At 50.2% G+C, this 26,329-nt stretch overlaps 1 protein-coding gene across 1 annotated transcript in view; it reads left to right on the top strand.

The window, feature by feature from the left end:
* The window catches only part of SNTG2 (syntrophin gamma 2), a 186,771-nt gene that overhangs the window by 126,409 nt on the left and 34,033 nt on the right, over positions 1-26,329 (top strand). Inside the window, exons 11-12 of the mRNA XM_034657308.1 lie at positions 13,997-14,124; positions 25,402-25,531. Coding sequence (XP_034513199.1) covers positions 13,997-14,124; positions 25,402-25,531 — 258 coding nt within the window. The remainder of the gene's footprint in view (positions 1-13,996; positions 14,125-25,401; positions 25,532-26,329) is intronic.

The raw sequence follows: 26,329 nt of genomic DNA, 5'->3' as shown, positions 1-26,329 counted from the left end.
AATTGTAACTGATGTGTTCTTCCTCTGAAGCTGTGATTTGGGCTTGTGGGTCTGAGCTGTGGTTCGGGAATCGGGACGACTTGACATCTTCAGACCCTGGGAAGCCTGGCTTTTCCTGGGGCCCCCCAAACTCTGAGCCCCGGTCCCATATCTGATGACATCGCATGTGCTGTCCCTGGGACCACTGTGCACGCAACAGCCACGTCTGTAGTCTGCGTCCCCCATTCTTTTGTGTCCAGAGACGTAATGAAGAACTTAAGAGACCAGACCGGAGCTGTTTACACTGTTGCGGAAGTAAGCACTTGTCACCCCACCTGTAGTACGTGTGACCACATGCTGTATCCCTCGCCGCTGTGGAGGGACCCTCTGGTGTCACGGGAGTGAGGAGGTGAGGGGTATGTCCAGCAGGTGGGGAGGTCGTCAGGACGAGGGCGCCAGCAGCCGCTTCTGGGTGGGGGTAGTGGAGGGGCCGGGCCTCCATGGGAAGCCCCTGTGGCCCCTGGGAGAGAACCACAGAAAGAGATGCGGGCATTCCTCACCCTCGCTTGTGGCAAATGGCGTCTGTGGACAGGGTAGCAACGGCATTCCCTCCCACACTGAAGTTTCAGCAAAATCTTTCTGTCTGTAATAGATTTCTACCAAAATTACATTTAATGGTATTATACTGTTTTATAGTTTTGTACGAGCAAACTTATAATTCTTTTGTACTGAAAATGTGGAAATGGTGAATTACTGTTCTTGCATTAAGTATAATTTATATTCGATATTTCTGCTTTTCTATCTTGTGCAGTGGATTTGCTTTTATGTCAAAAGCACAAAATGACTCCGCAAGGTATATCGTGTGTAAAGAAGATAGAATCCATGGTTTTTTAAAAAATGTCTGGCGTGTCACGAGAGTAAATGACCGAGGAGGCAGTCATGCTTCCTGCAGGTGCATGTCTTCTGTCTCTGCCTCTGCTGCCACCACCGCGTTCAGGGCGACAGGAGAGCCGTGTCCGCGTGAACCTGGCTGCAGTTCCAGGGAGGAGCTCAGCACAAACCACAGGAAAGGATTCTGAAGGAAGGAAGTCCTTTGTACAAAACACAGTTTCCTTCATTTCAGAGACCTTCAAATACTGACAGACGACTGAAGACATTTCAAGGAAATTAAATGACACGCAGATAGAAAATTAGGAAATATGTGGCTTTTAAAAAGGTATATAATTTCAAACTCCTGCAGATTACTGACTGAGAATTTATTTAATTTAGTGAATGGTGTGTTCTAGTCAGAGTCAACCCTTGTGCGGGTTCCCGGTCCCTCCGCGTAGCCTGTTTTAGCTGTAGGTTCTTTTTGTGTAAAAAGGAGCAAAAAGTACTTTTGCTGCCATCTTCAGAAGCTGTTACGTTAAATATTTGTTTTGTGTATTTTGTGTTTCGAAGGGTGCGACCATACTCAGTACGCAGGGAAAGCACCAGGCTGGATTCGCTCCTTTCTCAGGAGGCAAGGGGGCGCCGCTCAGGAGGGTTCTCTGACCTCTCCCAGGGGCTTCGGGTGGTGGGCCGTCCAGGGCCGTGAGCCCTCTGGAGGGGGTGGGTCAAGACCTTGTGCAGAGTGCTCCTTCAGAGCGTGTGCACGAGCCAGGTGGCCTGTGGGGACACAGAGCGGTCTGGCCTGACCCAGGTGGTCATCCTGGCATCACCAGGACAGGCTCATGGTGGACTAAAGGCCGGGGAGGCAGTTCTGGCCCTGGCTTTCGCCGTGGCTGGAGAATGCCTTCCCTAGCAGTCGGAGGCCTTGTGTGTGGGTTGTGGCATGGTGTCCTCTGTGGGTTGTGGCATGGACCTGGTTCACGGTGCACTTCTGCTCTGGCCCCGTCACCTGCGGAAGTGTGGATGGTGGCACTCCAGCCTGGACTGCCTCCCTCCTGCACGTGCGTGTGCAGCCAAGGCAGGAGCTGCCCTGGAGGCGTGAGGAGGAAGCCATGGTGGCCTGGGTGGTCACCCACCACGGAGACCAACCCGCAAGGAGAATAGTTTCTGAAGCAAAACTACCACATCAAAGTCACTGAAGGAAGCTGAAGGAAAAATTACAATATAGACACAGCATAATCACCAACGCTTTCCCCGAAATGAGCATGAAGCCCGCCCTGTGTCAAGGTGATTACAGTTTTTTAAAGTGAAAAAGACGAGAACACCGAACGTGAATAGTGTTTAGAAGGGCCCGTGATACTGCAGTCAAAATAATCCGTCATCAGAGATACTGCGTACTTACCTTAAATTAGATACTGACAGTGAAATTAATTACATAATTATTAAAAAATCCTTCCCTCATAGAGAAACTTTTCTCTTCAGAGCAGTGCCGTCGAACTCGGAGGTAACACTCCGTGTGGCTCTCTGCCTTTGATTGCTGAGTCTCTGATCCTGAAAAAGTAGTTTCTTGTATTTTTATTTTTAACAGATCAGATTTAAAATTCCACACTGGTGCCTGGGCCACGATCCAAAATGCAGATGACTACTCACTTCATACCCAGTTGTAGGTCTTGTAGGGAAAGGCAGTTTATACAGGCTGTGCTAGATTTCTTTCTTTTCCATTTGTTTTAAGGAGTATAAGTGAGGTGCATCTTGTTTTCCGCAAAAAAGGAACTGTTTATAAAATCTACATGCAGTTTGTTCTAATCAATTTCACTTCTAAACGCACAAATTTTATGATACAGGGTCATAATCTGAGTAAGGCAAGGAGTATTTTCAAAGTCCGTCCCTTTGGGGCCGTGCGGTGAGGGCGGGAAGCGGCGTGCTGGGGATGCATCTGGGGCTGTCCCCTCTCAGTGCAGCCCACCTACTCTCAGTGTCACGCCCAGACCCCTGGCAACCCTGGCGGCTTCACCCTGTGACCATGTCAGGCTGGGAGAGTCACGCGTCACAGATTGAAAGTACAGGGATAATTGGGACTCCTCCTTCAATCTTCTGGGTTGTGAGGGCCCCACAGGGTCCCCGTTGGCCAGGTCATTATGACCGCGTGCGCAGCTTTGGCCCTCTCACCCCAGCCACACAGTGCTCGGTGTCACTGTGTGTGATACTAAGGTGCTGTGGTCTGCACTGTTTCGGTTGTGTGACATTACAACCTGAAATCATGTTAAAAATGGGCCCATACCTCCAGCAGGATTTATCAAGGTAGAAATTACAAACTTGTGACCCACAGGCATAGCTGTCTGCTGGGCAGCACGCTCATTTTTGATTGAACACTAAGTGGTGAAAATTTGGCTGTTTGCTAGCACTTGAGTCTTTCCTAGGGTTAATAACCATTAGTCTTTATTGATCAAGATAAAAAAGAAATCAAAGTCCCACTGCCGAGCGTCTCTAAGAATAACACTTGATCAGGACAGCCCAGCACAAGGAAGCATATTCTAAAGAGCCCTGTGTAATAAAGGTTTGGGCTTGGACTCTTCTGTCTGTGGTCTGCGTAATTGAACTGTTGCTTACCACCTTCTCAGGAGCCTCTAGTGAGAAGCCACTTCGTGATTGTTGGCTCTGTGTTGGGTCAGAGTATCCCAAGCCCAGAACTTCAGGAATGCCACCAAACACTTGCTGCCTTTTCTAGCGATGTATTCGTTGATTTCATGGAAATAAATGTGGAAGGAAGCTGGCGATGAACCCCAGGTGGGTGCCTCAGGCTGAACACAGGTGCTCCACAAACAAGCATGAAGTATGTAGCACTCTGCTCTGGTATGAACGTATTATTGAAAATCATTTTAATTAGTTTATTTGAAATTATTTTAAAATTATAATTAATATTTCTGTTTTTAAAAAAATTGCATTTAGACCCAAATGTCCATTGACTGATGAATGGATAAAGAAGATGTGGTGTGTATACACAATGGAATGTTACTCAGCCATCAAAAAGAATGAAATCTTGCCATTTGCAATAATGTGGTGGAACTAGAGTGTATCATGCTAAGCGAAGTGAGTCAGAGAAAGACAAGTACTACATAATCTCACTCGTGTGGAATTTAGAAACAAAACAGATGAACATATGGGAGTGGGAGGGAAGAGAGAAAGGGAAACAAGCCATAAGAGACTTTTAACGATAGAGAATAAACTGAGGGTTGATGGAGTGATGTGGGTTGGGGATGGGCTAGATGGGTGACGGGAGGGCACTTGTTAGGAGGAGCACTGGGTGTTGTATGTAAGTGATGAATCGCTGAATTCTGCTCCTGAAACCAATATTGCACTGTGTATTAACTAACTGAACTTAAATAAAAGTTTTAAAAAATTAAAAGTTAAAAGTTGCATTTATATTTTGGGGGGGAAGTTAAACTAGAATTTTGGAAAACTTTTATTCATTGCTATAGGCTTTACAGCTTTCCAATACTTAAAGGTATTTCTAACAAAATAAGAGATAATATTACTGGAGGTCATTTTTAATGTTATGTAATAAAACGTTAGCATTGGAAGATCTGTATAGCTCAGCGAACCTGTATTTTCAGATGACCAGTGTATGATGTTTCAGAGTCATGCAAAGGAAACAAATAGATTTTCCAGTAACAGTGTGAAAAGTTTTTCTTTTTCTTTTTTATGATGTTCAGTTAGCCACTGTATAGTACATCATTAGTTTTTGATGTACTGTTCAATGATTCACGTTATGTATAACACCCAGTGCTCATCACAACACGTGCCTCCATTCCCAATAGCAACAAAAACCATAAGGATACCTAGGAATAAACCTAACGAAAGAGGTAAAGGATCTATACTCTAGAAACTACAGAACACTTATGAAAGAAATTGAGGAAGACACAAAAAGATGGAAAAACATTCCATGCTCATGGATTGGAAGAATGAGCATTGTTAAAATGTCTGTGCTATTCCAGAACAATCTGTACTTTCAACGCCATCCTGATCAAAACACCAATGGCATTTTTCAAAGAGCTGGAACAAACAATCCCAGAATTTGTGTGGAACCAGAAAAGACCCTGAATCACCAAGGGAATGATGAAAAAGAAAACCAAAGCTGGGGGCATCACAATCCCTGACTTCAAGCTCTATTACAAAGCTGTGATCACCAAGACACCATGGTATTGGCACAAAAACAGACATATAGACCAATGGAACAGAATAGAGAGCCCAGAAATGGACCCTCAACTCTATGGTCAACTAATCTTCGACAAATCAGGAAAGAATATCCATTGGAAAAGACAGTATCTTCAATAAATGGTGCTGGGAAAATTGGACAGCCACATGCAGAAGAATGAAATGGACCATTACCATACCCCATACACAAAGGTAAACTCTAAATGGATGGAAGACCTCAGTGTGAGACAGGAATCCATCAAAATCATACAGGAGAACTCAGGCAGTAACCTCTTCGACCTTGGCCACAGCAGCTTCTTTCATGACATGTCTCCAAGCAAGGGAAACAAAAGCAAAAATGAACTTTTGGGACTTCATCAAGAGAAAAGTTGCATTGAGTGATGTGTCACCAACCTACAAACATGGACATTTTTAAACACACTTCTTCCTTGTAACAGACAAAGTGCAAGGGGAGCTAGACTCTCCCATGTAGGATGGCCCTGCTGCATGGAAGCAAGTGTTTTGTGCTGTGTGTCAGAATGTGCAGTATCAAATTAATGGAGATTCCAGAGCCCTGTCTTCATGCCTGTAAAATATGAATCTCAAAGAAAGGGGCCTGAGAATTTATCTTTTACAAATTCCCTTTATGATTTATATGCACAGTGAAATTTTCAAGTCTTTACAGGAGACATTGGATATGGGAAATAAGACTAAGCAGCTGGTGGCATAAATCTCCTATCTAACACAGGTTCTGAGATCAGCAAACATAGAAAGAACAAGGAGCATTAGAAGCCCACACAGCTGCCGTAGAACCACTACACTCAAAAGAAATCAAAAAACAAGGTACTTTTGTTCTCAGGCTCGGAGCAGCTGGCAGTCCAAGACCACGAGCCCTGAGAGCGGGGACGTCACAAGGTGAGTACCACCTGGGACAGCGGCACTCAAGCATAGCATGTGGTCCTGCTGCACTGAGGAGACAGACAAGGATGCAGGGCCTCTGAATCAGCCTGAACCCGGGGGGCAAGGCACTGGAGTCCCCTGAAGGAGGTGGTGGGGTGGGGGGTGTTGGAAGTTTGTGTATGTAGGTTTTCCAGAAGTCCTTGGTTGAATGGCAGGATACCCGTGCACAGGGAGAGACTGGTGCCCCTCTGGAAAGGCACTGAGGGGCACGAGCAAATAAAGATGCTAGAGGTCTAACAGTGCTGATAGCATGTTAAGTCCACCGATGGAGTGGAGAAACCGCTAACTCCCAGACATGCAGCTGGGAGTCCAGAAATGCTACACTGTAGGCATGAAGGCCACCATAAAACTGTCCTTACAGAGCCTAAAACCAAGCTTTGGAAATACCTGCAGACAAGATAGTGTTGGAGGCTGAACCCCTTAAAGTTACAGGGGATTAATAAACACCTTTGTTTGCCACAAACCCACCACCCTTATGTTTAAGTTGATTATAGTAAGTGAGCTACCTGTTGAGCAAAAATCCACAGGACGAAAATATAGTCACTACCTTGTGTCATTGACAATGTCCAGTATGCATTCGGAAATTACTAGTGATGCAAAGAAACAAGAAAAATAAGAGGAATCTAAGAAAAAGTGTAATCAGGAGAAAAAGACCCCATGTGAAGGTGATGAATTTAGCAGACAAGGACTTAACACTTTCAAATATGTTTAAGGCCTTAGAGGAAGACATGGTCTTAATGATTGAACAGATAGGGACTGTCAGTGAAGAAACTCAAACTTCAGAAAATAAATGGTAACTGTAGAACTGGAAATGTAATACCTGAACTCAACATCTGCTAGTTTGGCTTCCTGCAGTTGACGATGGCACCAGGGTTGGTCAGGAGACGGGGACACACAGAAGTGTTGCTCGTCTCAAGAACACAGAGAAAAAGACTGACAAATGAGCCCCAGTGACGTGTGGGACACATCCAGTGGACGAGTCCCGGAAGGAGAATAGGAACAAACACAAGAAAACTGCAGGGTCATCCCCATCAATCCCACATCGGCCAGATTTTACAAAGGTATTTCTTCCCTAGGAACAATGATGTAAATGAATGTTTATCAAGAATTTTACATGCAGGGGAAAGTATTCTTTAAAAATGACAGGATACAGACATTTTAAAGTGAACTTAAGGTAAGAAAATGTCACCAGCAGAACTGCACTGAAAGAAATCCTAAGAGAGGATCTTCCTGAGGAAAGGAAGCCAGCTGGAGATCCACATATGCAGGAAGGAGTGAGGAGCACCACAGCTGGTAAACGAGCATGTGTTTATCAAATACCTATTTTTTTTCTTCTCTGAATTGCCTTTAAAGTAAATGACAGAATGATAGCAAATCAAAGTGGAGGTGGTGATGTATGTGGAAGTAAGAGACGCAGCTAGAATAGCACAGAGGTTGGGGTGCCTGCGTGGCTCAGTAGGTGGAGCGTCTGACTCTTGATCTCGGCTCAGGTCATGATCGCAGGTCATGGTTGAGCCCTGCACTGGGCTCCGTGCTCAGGGCGTGTCTGCTTAAGATTCTTTCTCGCCCTCTCCCTCTTCTGCTCCCTCTGCCTGTGTGCATGCTCTCGCTCTAAGATAAATAAATACATCTTTAAAAAAAAAATAGCACAAAGGGTAAGGACCGGGCACACTGAGCTGCTCTGTTGTAAATTCTCACACTTATGAAGTGAGCTGTGGGAAGGGGGACATATCAGATACGAGGTTTGAAGTGATGCGATATATTGACTCAGAGTAAACATTGATAAATTCAGAATGTATATTATCCCTATAGCCAATGCGCAGATAAAAAAGAATAATAAAAAAACCCTAAAAAGAAGAATATGCTCAACAAAGTAGAAAAAATCCAAAAAGAACAAATAACAAATTAGCAATATGTAATTAAACCCAGGGACATGAGAATTACATTAAATGTAAATGAACCAAACGTTCCAATTAAAAACATAGAAATTATCAGACCAAATTAGAAAGACCCAGTTTTTACTACTGAAAATATTAAATATAAAGATGCAGACAGGTGGGGATTAAAAGTGGAGAATTTATATAGTATATGCAGTAATTATAAAAGATGGCTTTGTTAATGTCCGACAAAGTAGTTTTCAAGACAAAGAGTGTGCAAAACCAAAGAGGAACGTTTCATTATGATTAAAGTATTAAGTCATCAGGAAAACATTATAATCCTAAATATGGCATGCACCTAATAACAGAGCTTCCAAGTATATGAACTCAAAACTGGCAGAAATGAGGCATAGACAAACCCATCATCGTATTTGGAGATTTTAATACTCTTTGTGCAGAAGTTGATAGGACATGTAGACAGAATATAAGTAAGGACATAAGAGACACAACTAACCTTATGAATCAGCTGGAACCTAAGTGGCTTTTAGAGGGAGCCCCAGCCGAAGCCTGTAGGGTGAATATGGAGCACAAACTTTCAGAGGGAGCCCCACCCAAAGCCTGTAGGGTGGACACGGAGCACGGACTTTCAGAGGGAGCCCCACCCGAAGCCTGTAGGGTGGACACGGAGCACGGACTTTCAGAGGGAGCCCCACCCGAAGCCTGTAGGGTGGACACAGAGCACAGACTTTCAGAGAGAGCCTCACCCGAAGGCTGTAGGGTGGACACAGAGCATGGACTTTCAGAGGGAGCCTCCCCCAAAGCCTATAGGGTGAATATGGAGCACAAACTTTCAGAGGGAGCCCCACCCGAAGGCTGTAGGGTGGACACGGAGCATGGACTTTCAGAGGGAGCTGCCCCCAAAGCCTGTAGGGTCGACACGGAGCACGGGCTTTCAGAGGGAGCCCCACCGAAGCCAGTAGGGTGGGCACGGAGCACGGACTTTCAGAGGGAGCCTCACCCGAAGGCTGTAGGGTGGACATGGAGCACGGACTTTCAGAGGGAGCCTCACCCGAAGCCTGTAGGGTGGACACGGAACGGACCTTCAGAGGGAGCTGCCCCCAAGGCCTATAGGGTGGACACGGAGCACAGACTTTCAGAGGGAGCCTCACCCGAAGCCTGTAGGGTGGACACGGAGCACGGACTTTCAGAGGGAGCTGCCCCCAAAGCCTATAGGGTGGACACGGAGCATGGACCTTTCAGAGGGAGCCTCACCCGAAGGCTGTAGGGTGGACACGGAGCATGGACTTTCAGAGGGAGCCGCCCCCAAAGCCTATAGGGTGAATATGGAGCACAGACTTTCAGAGGGAGCCTCACCCGAAGCCTGTAGGGTGGACACGGAGCGCAGACTTTCAGAGGGAGCCCCACCCGAAGCCAGTAGGGTGGACACGGAGCACGGACTTTCAGAGGGAGCCTCCCCCAAAGCCTGTAGGGTGGACACGGAGCACGGGCTTTCAGAGGGAGCTGCCCCCAAAGCCTGTGGGGTGAATATGGCGCTCTCACCAAGATCGCACGTGGGGCTCTGATGGGCTGTTCAAGACCATAAACGTAACAACCTGTGATTGGTGAATTTGGTCAAAGAAATAATATAGGACCTTCACGAAGGGCTTCAGAGGATAGAGGAAGATGACCTGCGTCCCACTAATTCTACGAGGCCAAGATATTACTGATGCCAGAACCTTTCCATGATATGATAAGTAACAAACATGACAGAGAACAGCCGTCGTGAATGTAGATACAAAAATGGTCGACAACATACGAAAAAGTCAAAAGGATAATACGTCCTGAGCGAGTGAGGTTTGCCCCAGTAATGCAAGCCTGGCCCAATAGTCCAGCCCCAAACTTAACTGACAACACAGGGCATGTGTTTATAATATCCTCAGACGGGAAGCAAGCCGGATCTCCTTCAGCAGATGAATGCAAACAGCAGAGTGCTCCTCCCTGACGAAGACGGATGGTCTGCAGCCCCATCTCGCAGATTTCCTGCTGCTAGAGCCGAATGCAGTACTTCCTGCACGGTTCTGCTTAGAGAAGTTCTAAGAGTCCACACTAGCGTACCTGATCTCACAGAAATCAGATCGGTGGCTGCCTCAGCAGGAGGCCAGTTGCCTGCACATGGGCAGAGGGAACTTTTTTGGGGGGACAAGGTTTGTGTGGATGGGGCGGAAATATCCCGTATCATGACGTAGGTTCTGGCGGCTTGGGTGTGTCTGTTTGTCAGAGCTCATCAAACTGTGTGCGTCCATCAGTACGTGTAGAAATTTACGCCTGAGTGGAGTTCAGTTAAAAATAAAAGGATGAATTGCAAAGTCCACAATCCTCCAAAGTAGAACTACGACAGCAATGTCTAAACAGTTGCTTTCAAATCTCTTATTTAAACATAAAGTATTAAAATAATATTTTTCTAAAAAAATGACTTAAAGACATATTCAGGCATCCAGCAGAGGTGAGGACGTGGTGTTGGTGGGGTTGACACAGGAACGCGTGGGCGGTCTGCCTTCCTGCATTCTCAGCTCCTGCTCTGCACTTGGGTGAGTGATGGGTGCCGCTGTTGGGCAGTGGCTTGTGCAGACGCGCATTCCTGCAGATTTGTCCGTTTCCTCACAGCTGTCCTCGTTCCCGCAGGGCCATCGGCTTCTCATGTCAGCCTTTACTCTTTGGACGGAGCCTCAGTTGTGTTAGGTGATCCTGCAAAGTGAGTGAACGCTGTGTTCTCTTCCAGCAAATGCTAATACTTGCTAAGGGATATTTAAATGTAGACGTCATTGCAGGGGCGTTACTGACAAGAGAAGGTTCTCCCCACGCGAAGAATAAATACAACAAATCTTAGTCACTATCCAGAAGCAAAGTTTCTATTAAACGGAAAGTTCTCTGCTTCTGGGCGCAGTGTCTGCCTTCAGGTCCCACTTTGTACAGCTCTGACCCATGGACGTTGTTCCTTATCTGCCCTTGGTGACGATTATCTGCAGGAGGACCCTAACTAGGTTTTCAAAAGAGAATAGGGAAAAGGTCATCAGGAAATACACAGATGGATGATGAGGTTTGGACCAATTTTTTCCCTCGTTTTGAATTTTGTATTTCCCGAACGTTTATGGTGTGGTCCTGTCTCTGCCGTACTCAGAGAATGTAGCCTGAGGTGGTGTTTGTCACACTCGTGCGTGTACACGCGTGTGTGTCTGCAGAGAACAGAAACACTGACGTGCAATGCGCCTTGTGTCACTCTCTCTGCCTGTGTGTGGTGAGTGAGATATATGAAGGCATCTTCTTTTACCTACTTTCATTCATTCCCCCAAATTTTATAAATCTTGTATTAGAAGTACTGAGTTTTCCTCGAGTTTCTAAAATGTCTCCATCATGTGGCATTTTGGGGAAAAGAGGGAAAGTCTGTGAGCGCGTCACCACGGGGACTCCCCTGCAGTGGGATGTCCCCCCACCCGCCCTGATGCAGTGTCACCTTCCTCGGCCGCCACGCCGTGGCTGCGCACAGCAACCTCGTGGTTCCAGCTCAGCTCAGAGTCGGCCTCATGATCACTAAGGCAGCTCACGGGGAGGCGCCTGGGACTTGGTCCGTCACACATAATGCTTCATAATCCTTTTCTTTAGTGCTTTGGCAACTCTGGGCTGCGTCGTGAATCAAATGGAGGAGGGCATGTTTCATGTTCCCTGCTCCGAAGTCAGCGTCGCCCATGGTGGGCAGCAGTGCCTGGCGTGTAACTCCCGACTTAGCTGTGCAGGTCGTGGAGCGCTGACAGGTGCAGCCCACAGCGCGGCAGTTCAGGGGGTGGGAACATGCCTCGTTGCTGCTGCAAGCTATGAAGCTGATATTAAATTGGGGGCAGAAATTAGAATGGAGAAGTTCTGCTTTCTTCAGGAGGCACTTTCGTCAGGTGGGGATTTGCTACCAAGTGTGACACTTACACTGGGCACTTGAGCTTCCTGAGATCAGAGGCTCGAGGAGGTCAGCTGGACTCATTCTGCATGTTGTTCTCGCAAGGAGAGCAGGTGCAGGCTTTCCTGCAGGGCTGGGACCTTGACTGTTTTGCGGAGCGTGTCTCTGGACCTCAGGGCTCGGCACTGAAGAGGGTGAGTAGCTGGACATCCTGGAGTGGAAAGCAAGGCACAGGTGCCATGGGGGACGCTCCCAGCGCCCCCCTGCTGGGTCCCTCTGCCCTGGTCTAGGAGAGGGTGTTGGGACACCCCAGAAAAGCCCAGTGGTCTATAAAGGGAGCCTCATGGAGACCTGATGTCTGTTTCTTATGTGAAACTGGACAGCAGGGGACGCAGGGGATTTGCATTTGGAGCCATTGGTGCTGAGTCAGGCACTGCCATGACCTGGCGGGATGCCTTCACCCCTGCCCGGGGCTACTTTCTTCATCCTTGCTGTGGGCTTCACAGTGAAGATGGATGAGGTGGCTGTGCCCCCCCCCCCAGAGCCCAGACAGAACTCTGGGGGTCCTCTTGCCTAGAGACTACTGATTCTGCTGCTGGTGGACACCTGCCACGTGGGGTCGGGTTACAAACCTGTTTGCACGGGTTCGGCACTTCCCATGCACCTTCCTGTCGTCTGCAGGCTGCGCGCAGGAGTGGCCTGTCTGTGGCCTCACACTCTGCCCGCGCCCACCAGACAGTGTGGCCTTGTGACCTGGACATTGTGAATGTAGCCAGTGCCAATAGTTACTGTCTCTTGGACCCAGAGTTGCTCTGCTTTGACATGGGAAGTCGGGGTGTCCCCTCCGGCCTCCTGGACTCAGCACCTTCCAACTTAAGTCTCTCTCCCCATCGCTTCCCTTTGACCTTCCTCCCTTTTGTGCCATATATTGTTAAAAACAGAAATAGTTTAAATTCACATAGAAGTGCACTGATTTCCGTCTAGGTCTTTGAGGAGATTGTCACATGCTCTTTTAACAGTTGAAATTTACAGCTAAGGAAACAGTCAAAAAAACTAAGAGGCAGCCCGCGGAATGGGAGAATATATTTGCAAATCATGCTACAGATGAAAGACTACAAAGACTACAGATGAAAGATCTACAAAGAACTTCTCAAACTCAATACACAAGAAACAAATCAAAAAATGGGCAGAAGATATGAACAGACAATTTTCCAATGAAGACATACAAATGGCTAACAGACACATGAAAATGTTCAACATCATTAGCCATCAGGGAAATTCAAATCAAAACTACATTGAGATACCACCTTATGCCAGTTAGAATGGCAAAAATTGACAAGGCAGGAAACAACAAATGTTGGAGAGGATGTGGAGAAAGGGGATCCCTCCTACATTGTTGGTGGGAATGCAAGTTGGTACAACCACTCTGGAAAACAGTGTGGAGGTCCCTTAAACAGTTAAAAATAGAGCTACCCTGTGATCCAGCAATTGCATTACTGGGTATTTACCCCAAAGATACAGACGTAGTGAAGAGAAGGGCCATATGCACCCCGATATTCATAGCAGTATTGTCCACAATAGCTAAATCGTGGAGATGCCCTTCAACAGATGACTGGATTAAGAAGATGTGGTCCATATATACAATGGAATATTACTCAGCCATCAAAAAGAACGAATTCTCAACATTTGCTGCAACATGGACGGCACTGGAGGAGATAATGCTAAGTGAAATAAGTCAAGCAGAGAAAGACAGTTATCATATGGTTTCACTCATTTATGGAACATAAGAAATAGGAAGATAGGAGAAGTAAGGGAAGAATGAAGGGGGGCGTAAACAGAAGGAGGAATGAACCATGAGAGACTGTGGACTCTGGGAAACAAACTGAGAGCTTCAGAGGGGAGACGGATGGGGGATTGGGATAGGATGGTGATGGGTATTAAGGAGGGCACGTATTGCATGGTGCACTGGGTGTCGTATGGAAGTAATGAATCATGGAACATTGTGTCAAGAACTGGGTATGTACTGTATGGTGACTAACATAATAAAAAAATACTATCAGAAAAAGAAATTATTTAATGTGACTTGGACAGGGCCCAGTGTGGGTCCCGCCCGGTGTTCGGTGCCTTCTCACTGCCTCTGTGACTGTTGGCTCTCCTTTATTTTGTACAGGCTCCATCATCACCTTCCTCGCCTGTAGCTAATGAACCAAAGTATGAGAAGCACTGGATAGACACCCTGTCAGTTCCTCTGTCTATGGCTCGAATCTCAAGGTGCAAGGCTGGAGCGGAGAAATTAAGGTGTGTGACCACTGTCTGAAAGGGCGAAAGCTCATGAACCCTGTTCACTAACGTTCTTAGGAGTCACGAGTGCTTCAGGGTGTCTGAGTGTGGTTGTCCTTGGTAGATTGAGAAATACGACGTAGTCAGGCATCGCAAGAGAAAGGTGATGGGAGCAGCGGTGGGTTTATTATTAGCAAGTGCTCTGTCTGGTGGTGACGTGACTCTTGTTAGTCCTTTTGAAACATAGTGATTAGAAGAAGGAATTGTATATTCACTGGTGAATGTTTAACAGAATTATATTGAAAACCAGACTGCATTCTTGTCCAAGCTGCAGAAGGTTTCAGAAAAGTCATTTAAACTCTGTGGCCTCACTGTCGTCATTAATAAAATGAGAGGCCAGGCCAACATCCGTGTTACGTGATGCTCACTAGTTTTTGAGCTTGTTTAATCAGCTTTAGTGATTCAAAGCGTGTCGTCTGTGGCTGCCTGGGTACCGTGGAAAGGCCAGCAAGCAAGTAGATGGTGAATTTATTCCCAGTTGTAAGCAGGCTAGCCCTGTGAGCCGTGCATCTGTCAGCGAGGGAGGAGTTTACTGTTTTGAAATTGAGCATTGTCTTTGGTAAAACGTGCGTGCATGCCTGCATGTATACACGCCTGCCGGAGTGTGTGCCCGTGTGTGTGTACACGCCTGCCGGAGTGTGTGCGCCTGTGTGTGGACACGCCTGCCGGAGTGTGTGCGCCTGTGTGTGGACACGCCTGCCGGAGTGTGTGCGCCTGTGTGTGGACACGCCTGCCGGAGTGTGTGCGCCTGTGTGTGGACACGCCTGCCGGAGTGTGTGCGCCTGTGTGTGGACACGCCTGCCGGAGTGTGTGCGCCTGTGTGTGGACACGCCTGCCGGAGTGTGTGCGCCTGTGTGTGGACACGCCTGCCGGAGTGTGTGCGCCTGTGTGTGGACACGCCTGCCGGAGTGTGTGCGCCTGTGTGTGGACACGCCTGCCGGAGTGTGTGCGCCTGTGTGTGGACACGCCTGCCGGAGTGTGTGCGCCTGTGTGTGGACACGCCTGCCGGAGTGTGTGCGCCTGTGTGTGGACACGCCTGCCGGAGTGTGTGCGCCTGTGTGTGGACACGCCTGCCGGAGTGTGTGCGCCTGTGTGTGGACACGCCTGCCGGAGTGTGTGCGCCTGTGTGTGGACACGCCTGCCGGAGTGTGTGCGCCTGTGTGTGGACACGCCTGCCGGAGTGTGTGCGCCTGTGTGTGGACACGCCTGCCGGAGTGTGTGCGCCTGTGTGTGGACACGCCTGCCGGATTGTGTGCCCGTGTGTGTGTACACGCCTGCCGGAGTGTGTGCGCGCCTGTGTTGGACACGCCTGCCGGAGTGTGTGCGCCTGTGTGTGGACACGCCTGCCGGAGTGTGTGCACCTGTGTGTGGACACGCCTGCCGGAGTGTGTGCGCCTGTGTGTGGACACGCCTGCCAGAGTGTGTGCGCCTGTGTGTGGACACGCCTGCTGGAGTGTGTGCCCATGTGTGCGCCTGTGTGTGTACACGCATGCCGGAGTGTGTGCGCCTGTGTGTGTACACGCCTGCTGGAGTGTGTGCCCATGTGTGCACGCCTGCCGGAGTGTGTGCCCATGTGTGTGCACCCACGTGTGTATATGCCTGCTGTAAATGTGTGCCTGCATGCGTGCTCGTGTATAGTGGGGGAGAGGAGAGGCCTGGGTTGTCTTCTTTCAGTGAAAGGGAAAGTCTCTCTAATAATGTTTTTGTTGAATAGTTATAATTTACTTTTCAGTATTAACTGACATTAGTGCACCTCTTACGGTGAATGTGCACATCTGTGAAGGGTGCTTAGGACACCAGAGCACGAACAGCAACTCTAGCTTGAGTTTTAAATGTGTGACCATCTTTGGAAAAGGCCAGTAGCCGTGAAAAGTCAGAAAGGTGGGAAGAGACAGATGGAAGTGTGGGTAGATAGATGGATGATAGGTGGGTAGGTAGAGATAGATGGACAGGTAGGCAGCCATGTGTAGAGTTAGTAGTAAGCTATGCAGTCAGTGTTCTTACGGCCACAGATCCCTGGTGACGTGTGTCTGTATGGTTTTCCTACAACCTGTGTCTTGGTTGGAGCAGGTTGGTTTAGGAGGTGTGTAGGGACTGGGGCTCTTGCTCTTTGATCTCTGCCTACATCTGTGTTTGACTAAATGGCTCTTGGAAAATTAAGGCCACTGAATGTCACCAAGCTGGCCGGCCGCTCCGCTGTGTCTCGTGAGGAAGGGAAGACCCGGACCAGCCCCTGCTGGGAGGGTCAGTGCACTTGTTTCCCACAGGCTTAGCCCCCAGTGACGCCCGCATGGTGCGCAACAAAATGCCCCTTCACAGAGCACAGGGTGGCGTCTCCAGTGACGATACCTGCCTGTGTCTTACCAGCCACTGTGGCTGCCGGGGGTGCTGAGACGGGGCTCCTTCTTGGCAGCAGAAGAGCCGTCCCGAAAGCCCACGGGCAGCGCCCGTCGGGATGAGCACAGTGCACCTACGGGATGGCACGCGGCCAGCGCCTCCCACTCGCGCTGTTCGGCGGGAACGCTGCTGGGCCCGCCAGCACACCGGACGCCCTGGGATGCCTCATGAGAGAAGAGCGTGTTGTTTTGTAGAGGCTCTGTGTCTTTTAGCTTTGCTGACATTTTCACGATTTTAAGCGAGGTGTTAATATCGGCTGGAAGGTGTAAAAAGCAAAATATTCAATCGGTACTCAAACTGCATTCTATAAAACGTGTTTGTCCTGACACAGCTGGCAGTAGCGCCCACCTTCGGGGGCTGAGAGGAGGCCGAGAGGCCCGTCTTCCCTGGAAGACCCTCTAGCCCCGTTTCGAGCCCCACAGACAGAACCCCACAGCTCCAGTATATTTTCTCCCAAAGGAGAAAGTGGGGAGTATAAGAAACACATTCAGAAAACACCAATTCTAAGTCAAACAGTGTCTCCTTTTTATAAAAAATAATTTCAAGGTGAACCGTTTTTTAAATCTTAAACAAAGGTACCCTGGGAAGGGTGTTCAGGACGTGTCTCAGGCGGCTCAGAACACCCAGCGTGAGGAGGCTGGAAGTCAGCATCCTGGGGGCCCCACTGCCATCGTCGGTGGGGGGCCCCCCGGATCTCCTCCTCCAGGATCTGCTCTTTTCTAATGCAGTTGGCTCAGTAATGGTTGAGGTTCCTGAATTTCTTGAAATGTTTTTGAAAGATCCTTTAACGAGTAGATGCCAAAGTGAACCGAAGTCATGTGAAGTATTTGAGGATGAAACACCGGCTGTCGCGGGGGCTGCTTTCATTCTGCGTGGCCCCAGAGCCTGCAGGACGGCTCCGCCGGAAGCCCTGCTCTGCTCGCAGTCAGAGGCGAAGCGGGAGTCGTGCTTTTGTGCAGATCGTCATCCCCATCAGTGAAGAGACTGAATCGTTGACTACACAGTGAAGCACATGGTTCAGATTCTCACTGAGAATCGTGCAGCTTGGCTGCTGGGTTAGCTGTTGACACATGTCCCTGACATCACGCGGAGAAGAGCCGGATGGTCGTGAAGAGGACTTTGCGTCACCGTCCTCTGTCCCATGACCGGCAGCTCCAGCAGCACGTGTCCTGTTAGGTCTGGGAAGGGTGTTCAGGATGTGTCTCAGAGCGGATCAGAATACACAGGGTGAAGAGGCCGGAAGTCTGTGACCTGGGGGCCCCGCTGGCAGGGCGGCTGGCCGCGCCCTCTGTCCGGCCTCACCAGACTGAAGTCAAGCTGGAGGCCAGTTGGAAGCCTCTTTTTGCCTCATTCAGGTGGTTGGCAGAATTCAGCTCCTTGGCTTTTTAGGACCCCGGGGCCAGGGCCGTGGTCCCTGCTGGAGCCCACCCACATCCCGTGCCATGTGTCCCCACACCTGCCAGGCAGCACTAAGACTCAGTGCATGGAACCCTGGCTCTGTTCTCTGACCTCCAAACCCGATGTGAAGGGCTCAGTCGGGCCCGCTGATTTCAGACCCCTTTCAGCAGCACCTTGCTCTGTGTGACCCCGCGGGTGCTGTTCTAGAATCTGCCTGCCTGTCGCCCTGGCAGCACATGTGTGTCTGGACACGTCTAGAGGTATATCCTCTAAACACGTCATCAGCTTGGTTTTGCTCTTACCTGGCACCTTGGGAAGGATTCTGGTTTGGGATTCCAGGACCCGGACTTGAGTCAAGGTGTGTTTGTTTTGGGGGGTGAGTAGAAAGCAAAGACCGAGAACAAGAGAAACACACATGCTTGCACAAAGTCCAGAATCATCCCGGTGTGAGGAAGGCTCCCGAGATCGCGGTGGATAAGGCACTGTAGAGCATGGGCTCTCCAGGACGTGGACAAGCTGCCTGACCTCCAGGGAGGCTCAGGGGAGAGAGCCCTGGGTCTGGAATCAAGATAATCCGGTCGCCCCGTGCCCTCCCAGAGCGCCAGCTTCACCCAGTGAGGCTCCTTCTGATCTCGTCCTTGTCCGTGTAAACAGGGACGGCAGGGGAGATGTTAACACTTCACGGCCTCCTGAGCTTCTCTGCAGGTGTAACATAAAATAAAGGTGTAGGTTTAACGAAGCTTTGAAGTAAAGCCAACGCTTGTAAGGTTACAATTCCTAATTTTGTGCCAATTCCTAATACGAATGCCTGACCTGAAGGAAGAAAGTCACAATTTGAGTGATATGCCCGAGGGGGAGCAGCAGACAGTCCGAGTCTGTGTCCCATGCTCACCCTGCACAGCTGGGCTGTCCAGGGCACGGCTTCCTGGGGTCCTGCCCTGACCAGCTTGTTCCGTGCCCCTCATTTGACGTTGGCCTCAAAAGAGTAAGGAGTTGCTGATCTTGTGTATGTTTCTGAAACGTGGAAGCAAGGAAGGAGGGAAGGAACAAAACTGGAACTTTGGGTCTTTTGTCCCACTTCAGTTGAGTTTTTGAAAATAACAGTGAAGGGGTGCCTGGCTGACTCAGTCAGTGAAGCGTGTGACTCTTGCTTTCCGCTCAGGTCATGATCTCAGGGTCGTGGGATTGAGCCCCCGCATGGGGCTTTACGCTCAGGGAATCTACTGGAGATTTTCTCTCCCTTTGTCCCTCCCCGTGTTCTCTTGTACTCTGTCTCTCAAACAAACAACAAAAGAAAGAAAGAAAAGAATAATGGAGTTATGTCTTATCTTGTACAGCGGGATTCCATCTCTCTTTGTAGGATATGACTGTATTTTAGAGAAAGAGCACGTCAGGAGCCGGGTGGGCTCTACCATGGTCCTGCTGGAGTTGGCACATCGTAGATAACCACATTTTGGAGAGTCATACTACCTGTCAAAATTATCCTGCTAAATACTCTGACTTGTTTTGCAAAGGATGGTCTCATGTTAAATGTTATACCAGGAAAGGACTCGTCTGTAGTAAATTCTCTGGTTGGGAGCCCTGAAGGCACAGCATGTGGTTGAGCAGAGTTGGGGAGACTGAGTCCGGGGCAGGGGGCAGCTCCGTAAGGAGAGCGGCTCGTATAGGATGTGGATGGACTTGGTGGTAAGAGGGACGGTCATAGCTCAGGGTCTGATCTGCATGGTGGGCTCGGGTGGTCATCGTTAGGCTTCATGTGAATCTAGGATGAGGTTTTATTCTTTGAAACGGAAGGAGGACACAAAGGCCAGTGGGACCCGGGTGCACACAGTGAATGCTGATGCCGTCGGCGCGTTGAAATCCGCTGACACACAGGAAGCACGGCGGCCTCTTTTGTGTTGGCAGCCGGAGGGCTCAGGGGACGTTTGCAGAGGACAGGCTGATGCCGGGGCTGCGTGTTCAGCGGGACTCTGTGCGGCCTGTGCTCACGTGGGGGGCCGAGGGGTGGGTGCCAGGCTGTTTTGGTGACGGTCACTGTTCTGATGACCTTGGGTGGTCCAGACCCAGAAGCCCATGATGCAGCCGCTTGCGCTTTACGGGGTAAAATGTGGATAATGATTTTGTTTTCGTAGATCGAGCGGTTCTCTGTCCAGAGCAGGGATCTGGAGGGAGCTGGGTGGGGCTGAACTCGTCTCCAACCTTGTTAGCTGCCCACCTGGGCAGGGGACGTGGCCTCTCGATGCCACGCTGGGAAACAAACAGTAACACCCATCTCGTAAGATTGCTGAGAAGAGAAATATGTTAAAATTTAAGTGTAAGTCACATAGCACAGTGCCTGGCACGGAGCCAGGCCTGAGTAAATGATAACCTTTGGGTCATTACTGCCACTGCTGTTGTAGTTACAGAACCCGCTGTGAACCACTCAAGCCCTGGGGTGTCCTCCTCCAGGAGCAGACGTGTTAAAAGAAGCACACACCGCCCAAAGCGGTGTCGGTGCCCTACTGGTGGATTTTCTGCAGAAGAAAGGGTAAAGTGTAATTATAGTAATCATGTGCTTGCCGTCTTCCAGAAGCGGTGCTGGCCCTGCACCGACCTGGTCTTACAGATCCATGCAGCGCGGCCAGTCGGCACCCTTGTTTCCAGATGTGGGAGCTGCAGCCTGGCTGGGACTGGGGAGCAGGGGGGCTCTGGCATCGGCCCGTGGGCTCTGCCGCTGGGTGCATCTTGTGTCATGCTGTATGTTCTCAGGCAACAGATATTCTCGACCCCTGCCACGTGCAGGCACTCTTGGGGGTGCTGGCGGTGGTGAACAAAGGACCTGTGTTCTCATGAAGCTGAGTGTCTGCTAGGAGATGCAGGCAGGAAGCAGGCAGACATCCTAGGTGTCCCTGGGATCCTCCAGGTTCTGTTTTATCTCTGTTCCTCCTTCCGTGGGATGCCCTGCAGGTGTTCAGCCGTCAGTCAGGTGCGTCATGCCCATGGGGGACCCTCTGCTGCTCACTCCACTGCAGGACCAGGGGCTGGAAGGACACAGGCCTGGTTTCAGGAAGGTGACAGAAGGTGACACAGGAGGGGGCCAAGTTGCTCTTTTAGGGACCACAGGGAGAAGTTAGCTTTCTCTTGTGCACCTGCTCAACTTTGGTCTGCTCAAGGGAGAGTTTTCCAGGAACAGTGACTACAGTGAACAAACCGATATAGGGAAAATGGTTCCCGGACTCAAATTTTTGTGTCTATATCACTATTTAACACAGAGTATATAGAAATGCCTCTGCAGGATGGGGAGATAGGAAGAAAATATTTCTCTCGCTTCCACGAAAAAATTATGCCCACGCTACAGAGACAGTCTTGAAATACAATATGTGAAAGCAAATTTGAAGATTTTACGAAGTCTGAGACGTACATACATTTTCCTCTCGTTTTGTCTAGCGAATGCTCATAACTGTCTGTCACGAGCAAGATAAACACACGCCCTGTTCCCAGCTCCAAAGTGTGGGGGCCTCGAGTGACACAAAGGATGTGGGTGCACGTGTGCCACCACCCCCCTCCCCGGGTTCCTGCCCAAGTGCTGGGAGAGGCGGTGGTGTACCTTCCAGGAGCTGTGGCGTTGCCGGTTCTCCACCTCCCCATTGATAACGGTATCTGGACGTGGCTTGGTTTCTCCCTGGGGAATCTTTTCCTGCTGATTCCTTAAACCTGATGCAGGACTGTCACAGAGCACGTTGAGCCCCACGCGGTGGGTATCTGTGATTTTTAGCTCTGACAAGGGCCTTGACCATCTGGACAAAATCCCGAAAAGGCTGCGCAGATGCTCTGAGTCCAGAGCCACGTGGCCGGCTTCCTCCTGTGCGCTGTGGAGGGCCGCTGTCGACGAGCCCAAGCGCGCTGCCCGTGAAATGCTGAGAAAGTAAATCCTAGTCAGTCTGGAAGAAATGAAAATTCAGGTAATCGACTCAGTTGATACTGCGCTTGGAACAATCAGCGAGTGTGAATTCCCTCCCCATACGTTCCTGCCGTGTATGTGCCATCAGCATTAGCGCCCACACCGCTTCCATCCGTGTACCATTCAGGCTGTGCTGTTCCTTCCGCAAGTACGTGTTCTGAGTGTCGCTGTTCGCACAGTGACTGCGGGTTTGCAACAGCCTGACAGACGCCTTCTTATGTGCCTCCTGCGCTGGCCTGCTGTGGCACAGGTGGCATCGTGACGCCCATCACGCTTGTGGACAAGGAGGACAGACCTCAGAGGTGAGGGGTCCAGTGTGCCTCACGTGCCTAAAACATGGACTCCGAGTGCGTGGCTTTCCGTGGCAGAAAAGCTATGTGCACAGGGCTTTGTCAGACTGAGGACACTCCCCTGTGTCCTGGCTGCGAGGACGGGTGGAGAGAGCGGGGTGGCTCTCCTGTGTGTCCCTGGGGCTAAGCAGGACGTGGCAGGACAGATGCTGATCAGTGAAGGAGCACACGGAGCACCCAGCACTCGGTGTGCACACATATAAAAATTATTTAGCTAATTGTTAATTCACCCTTTGTTACCAATTCCTTAGCCCGTCACACATCCTCTGGCTTGTTAAAAGCAAGTGCGTTACACGTGTGTCACATGTCACACGCACATGAGCCTGGACCACGTCTGTGTCTCCATTGCGGGGGCCCAGCACATCATGGACGTTTTGTTCTGTGCGATGTGTTTTTACATCGTTTACAGTGAGAGAGGAGATGGACGTATCCTGTCCTTTATAGTTACGTTGTCAGCGCCCTGGTGCGCGCTTTCCTGTGCGTTCACCTTCCAGACAGCACCCAGCTTCAGCTCCCGACCTCCATCCGTGCTCCCCACAGAGGGCTTCAGGAGCCCCAGACTGTCTCCTTACTTCATCTTTGTGCTGGACAGGTGGCGGCGGTGTGGCTGTGCGGTGCTCGGTGGACCCACTCGTGCGTTGAGCGCTGGGACCCCACTGCCGTCCTCCTGCCTCCTGGCCTCTGTTGCCTCCGCGGGAGGTCCGCTGGGAGGTTTGGAGCTTCCTCATAAGTGACAAGTTGCTTTTCTCTTGCTGCTTTGATACGTGTCCCTTGTCTTTGATTCTCCACGTGTGGACCCGAGGCGTCCGCTTGTGGATGTGAGTCTGTACCCTGTTTGGATCCCTGATCTGCCCGGGTGTGCAGACCAGCGTTTCTCAGAACAGTCAGGAAGGCTTCGGCCACCACTCCTTGGAACATGTGGTCTGCCCTCAATCTCCACTCCTGCTGCTACCCCCAACGGTGTCTCCTGCTTCTCAGAGCCCCTGAGGGGGCTTCTTCCTTCTGCCTGTTGTGTGGGCTGCACGGACTCCGCCAACCTGCCTGGCTCACTACCCCTTCTGTCAGGACAAACGCACTGTCCATCCTCTCCTGTAAATTCTGTCGCAGCTCGTACACGGTTACCTCCATGGGTACGCTGGCCCTTCCCGCACCGTCTGTCCGTTTGTCAGTAATCACTGTTGGACGTGTTTCCTCAGACGCGGATCCCTGAGTCCCCAGAACATCCCTCTGATGGCTGTTTGCAGACCTTCCTGTGTGAGGTGACCTCCAGCCATGTGCACGGTCACGCTGTCCTGTGTCCAGCAACCCTGGGTCCCCACCCCCTTCTAGGGCTCATCACTGTTACTTGTGTGTGGATCTGTCTTTGCCGGCGGATGTTGTAGGGCAGTCTGGACGCGCTCAGGGACGAGCCGCTGGGCTGCGCTCACGGTCACCCTGGGATGATGGGGGTTTTTTGACTGGGCCCCTTTCTCTTTCCCTGACCACATCCAGCTATCAGACTTCACTAGTTTTCAGGCGATTGGTCTGTTGTTCTCAACCCAGCTTTGTGGCATAAATGGCTCCACAGAATAATCCAGTCAGGTCCGGGTTCCTTCGAAGGGACAATTTGGGGTCAGTGGGAATTGGGATTCATTCTGACCACGGCATCCACTGTGTTTGCAAGCGCCCGTCACTGTGAGCGTCTGCGTGCTCTCCTGCAGACGAGGTCAGCGTCCTTGGAGCTAGAACAGGAGCCAGAGGCTTTGTGCTCGTTTCCCCCCAAAGTCTCTGAGCAGGAGGCCCGGGCGGCGACGCTCGTCTGTCATAAGCCTTGTGCTCGGACGCAGGCAGTGATGACCAGGGCAGGCGCGAGGTGGGGCCCCGGGGAGGAGGTGAGGTCGGGGGTGGGGGACCCTGGGGGGGGCGGACAAGGACAAGTGTGCACCAGGGAGGGGGCCGTCGGCTCCGTGGACTCGGCTGGAGAGAGTGCGGGAGGCTCTGTAGCTACCGGTGTCCTGCTCTTCCTCTCAGGCCCTCTCCCTGCGTAACAAAACCGCGAATAACTCATAGCTAAGAGACTGTTAAAACGTAATGTAGTGTGGACCTTGTTTCTTAAAATAGCATATGTTCGTTTCGTCATTCATTTTTTAAACTTTTCATTATCTGCTTCAGGACACGAAGGCGTAGCCTCCATGGCTTCATACACACTGTTTTCTTGAGGAAAAGGGACGGGAGCATAAAGGACATTCCTTTTGACGATAGTGGTATTTGTCAGCCGGGGCTGCGCAGCCAAGGGCCACGCTCGGGGCAGCCGCCACAGACGTTTCTGTTCTTACACTTCTGGAGGCTGGACATCCACGCCGGGTCCCGCACCGTGCGGTGCTGGCAGAGCCTCTTCCCGGCTGGCAGACGGCCGTGTTGCGGTGTCCTCCCCGGTGGGGAGGGAGCTCTGGGGTCTCTTCCCATAAAGGCAGCAGTCCTGCGGGATCAGGGCTCCACCCTCACCGGTCACTGAGCGTGAATTCCTTCTCAGAGGCCCCCCATCTCCAGAGACGTCCACGCTGGGGACGTGAATACAGGCACACAAGTCAGTTGATGACAAGAGTTACGTGTGAAGTATCTTTGAAAAATGATAAGGAAGAATTACTGAATTAGAGACTATCATCGTGCTCTTATGGATAATTTGCCATGGGAGGGTCTGTGGCACTTTGATTTCTATGAAAAAAAAAAAGGAAGAGCCGACTCCTTGGAAAGCTCCATTGTAAATCAGAAATATGCGTGTGTTCTAAAGCAGCGTTGATGTTGAGTAACGATGACGCCTGACTGCGGGTCGTCATTGTATCAGGAGCTTTAAATACCACAAAAAGTGGTCTTGGCAAGAATTATTACTGAGGACCCCATAAAACGATGACTCCAAAATTCCTAAAAGAGCGAGAGTTATTTCCACACGAATCAACTCTCATCTTTTTTATTGAATTAGAAATAGCTGCTAGTGATGGGTTTCGAAGTTCTGAACTTACTTTTGGGGAACGTACGTAGCAGAGCAGGTTGGGCGTGTGACCGCGGCCTCTGCTGCGTCTCCCCGCGTGGCTCTGGGCAGCATGGGAGCTCTGTGGGCATGCGCGAACCGCTCAGGCTGCTGTGCAGAGCGTGGCTCCCCTCTTCCCGCAGGTCCGGTGCGTTTGAGGTGCTGGCTCTGGACGGGGTCAGCACGGGGATCCTGCAGTTTCACACGGCCCAGGAGAGCGCCGACTGGCTGAGAGCAGTGTCCACGAACATCGGTGACCTGACGCTGCACACAGTGAGCAGACTTCCCATGACTTTCTGCTTTTCCATTTAATCCACAAAAATGATTTGATATTTTTTGTTATTTATGTTTAACCCTAAAATAACTGTTTATAAGATTAAACAAGGAAGTATGTCCTTTTTTCCAACATATCACATGTCTGGCTAAAACAAGTTCAGAATTAAGTCCTCCAGATGTCTCCTGTCCTGAGCGTCTGGGCCAATCAGACATGTGGATGCCCTCCCCATCCCTTCCTCTCTCTCCTCCTGTCCACGCACAAGCACAGATCCTTTCGTGTAGGTATAATACCATGTACATTTTACCCAAACGCATCGAGGTAACGTGGGGAACCTAATGAGGTTAAAGACAGAATGCACCATAACTTTATGAAAACAAGAGGCATATCCATCCAACAGGATTACTTCCCAAATTTTCAGTGCAATTATCCAGGAAAGAGAAAGTGCTCTGTCTCCTCGAGTGATATGTTTGATATTCAAAGTCAATACGCAATTAAAAAATAAAACACAACGGGCTGGAAATTAAAGTCAAGTAGGAAGCTCCCAGAGAAACCACTGTATGCTGCAATGAGCTGTAGGCTCCCGGGAGGACTTGCTCGTGGCCAAAGTGGCCTTTGATCAGTTCCTTCGCAGGTGGACCTGCCCAAGGACTGCACTTGCATCCTGAGGCTTCATTCGGGGGAGCAGGTGGCAGAAGAGCCAGGACCAGCCTTTGGACTCCCACTGTGCAGCCAAGCNAGCCTTTGGACTCCCACTGTGCAGCCAAGCACAGGCCCAGCCTGCAGCAGCCCCTGCC

The sequence above is a fragment of the Ailuropoda melanoleuca genome, chromosome 4 (assembly GCF_002007445.2).
Source record: "Ailuropoda melanoleuca isolate Jingjing chromosome 4, ASM200744v2, whole genome shotgun sequence".
In the NCBI taxonomy this organism is placed as follows: domain Eukaryota; kingdom Metazoa; phylum Chordata; class Mammalia; order Carnivora; family Ursidae; genus Ailuropoda; species Ailuropoda melanoleuca.
This window is presented reverse-complemented; position numbering and strand designations above follow the sequence as displayed.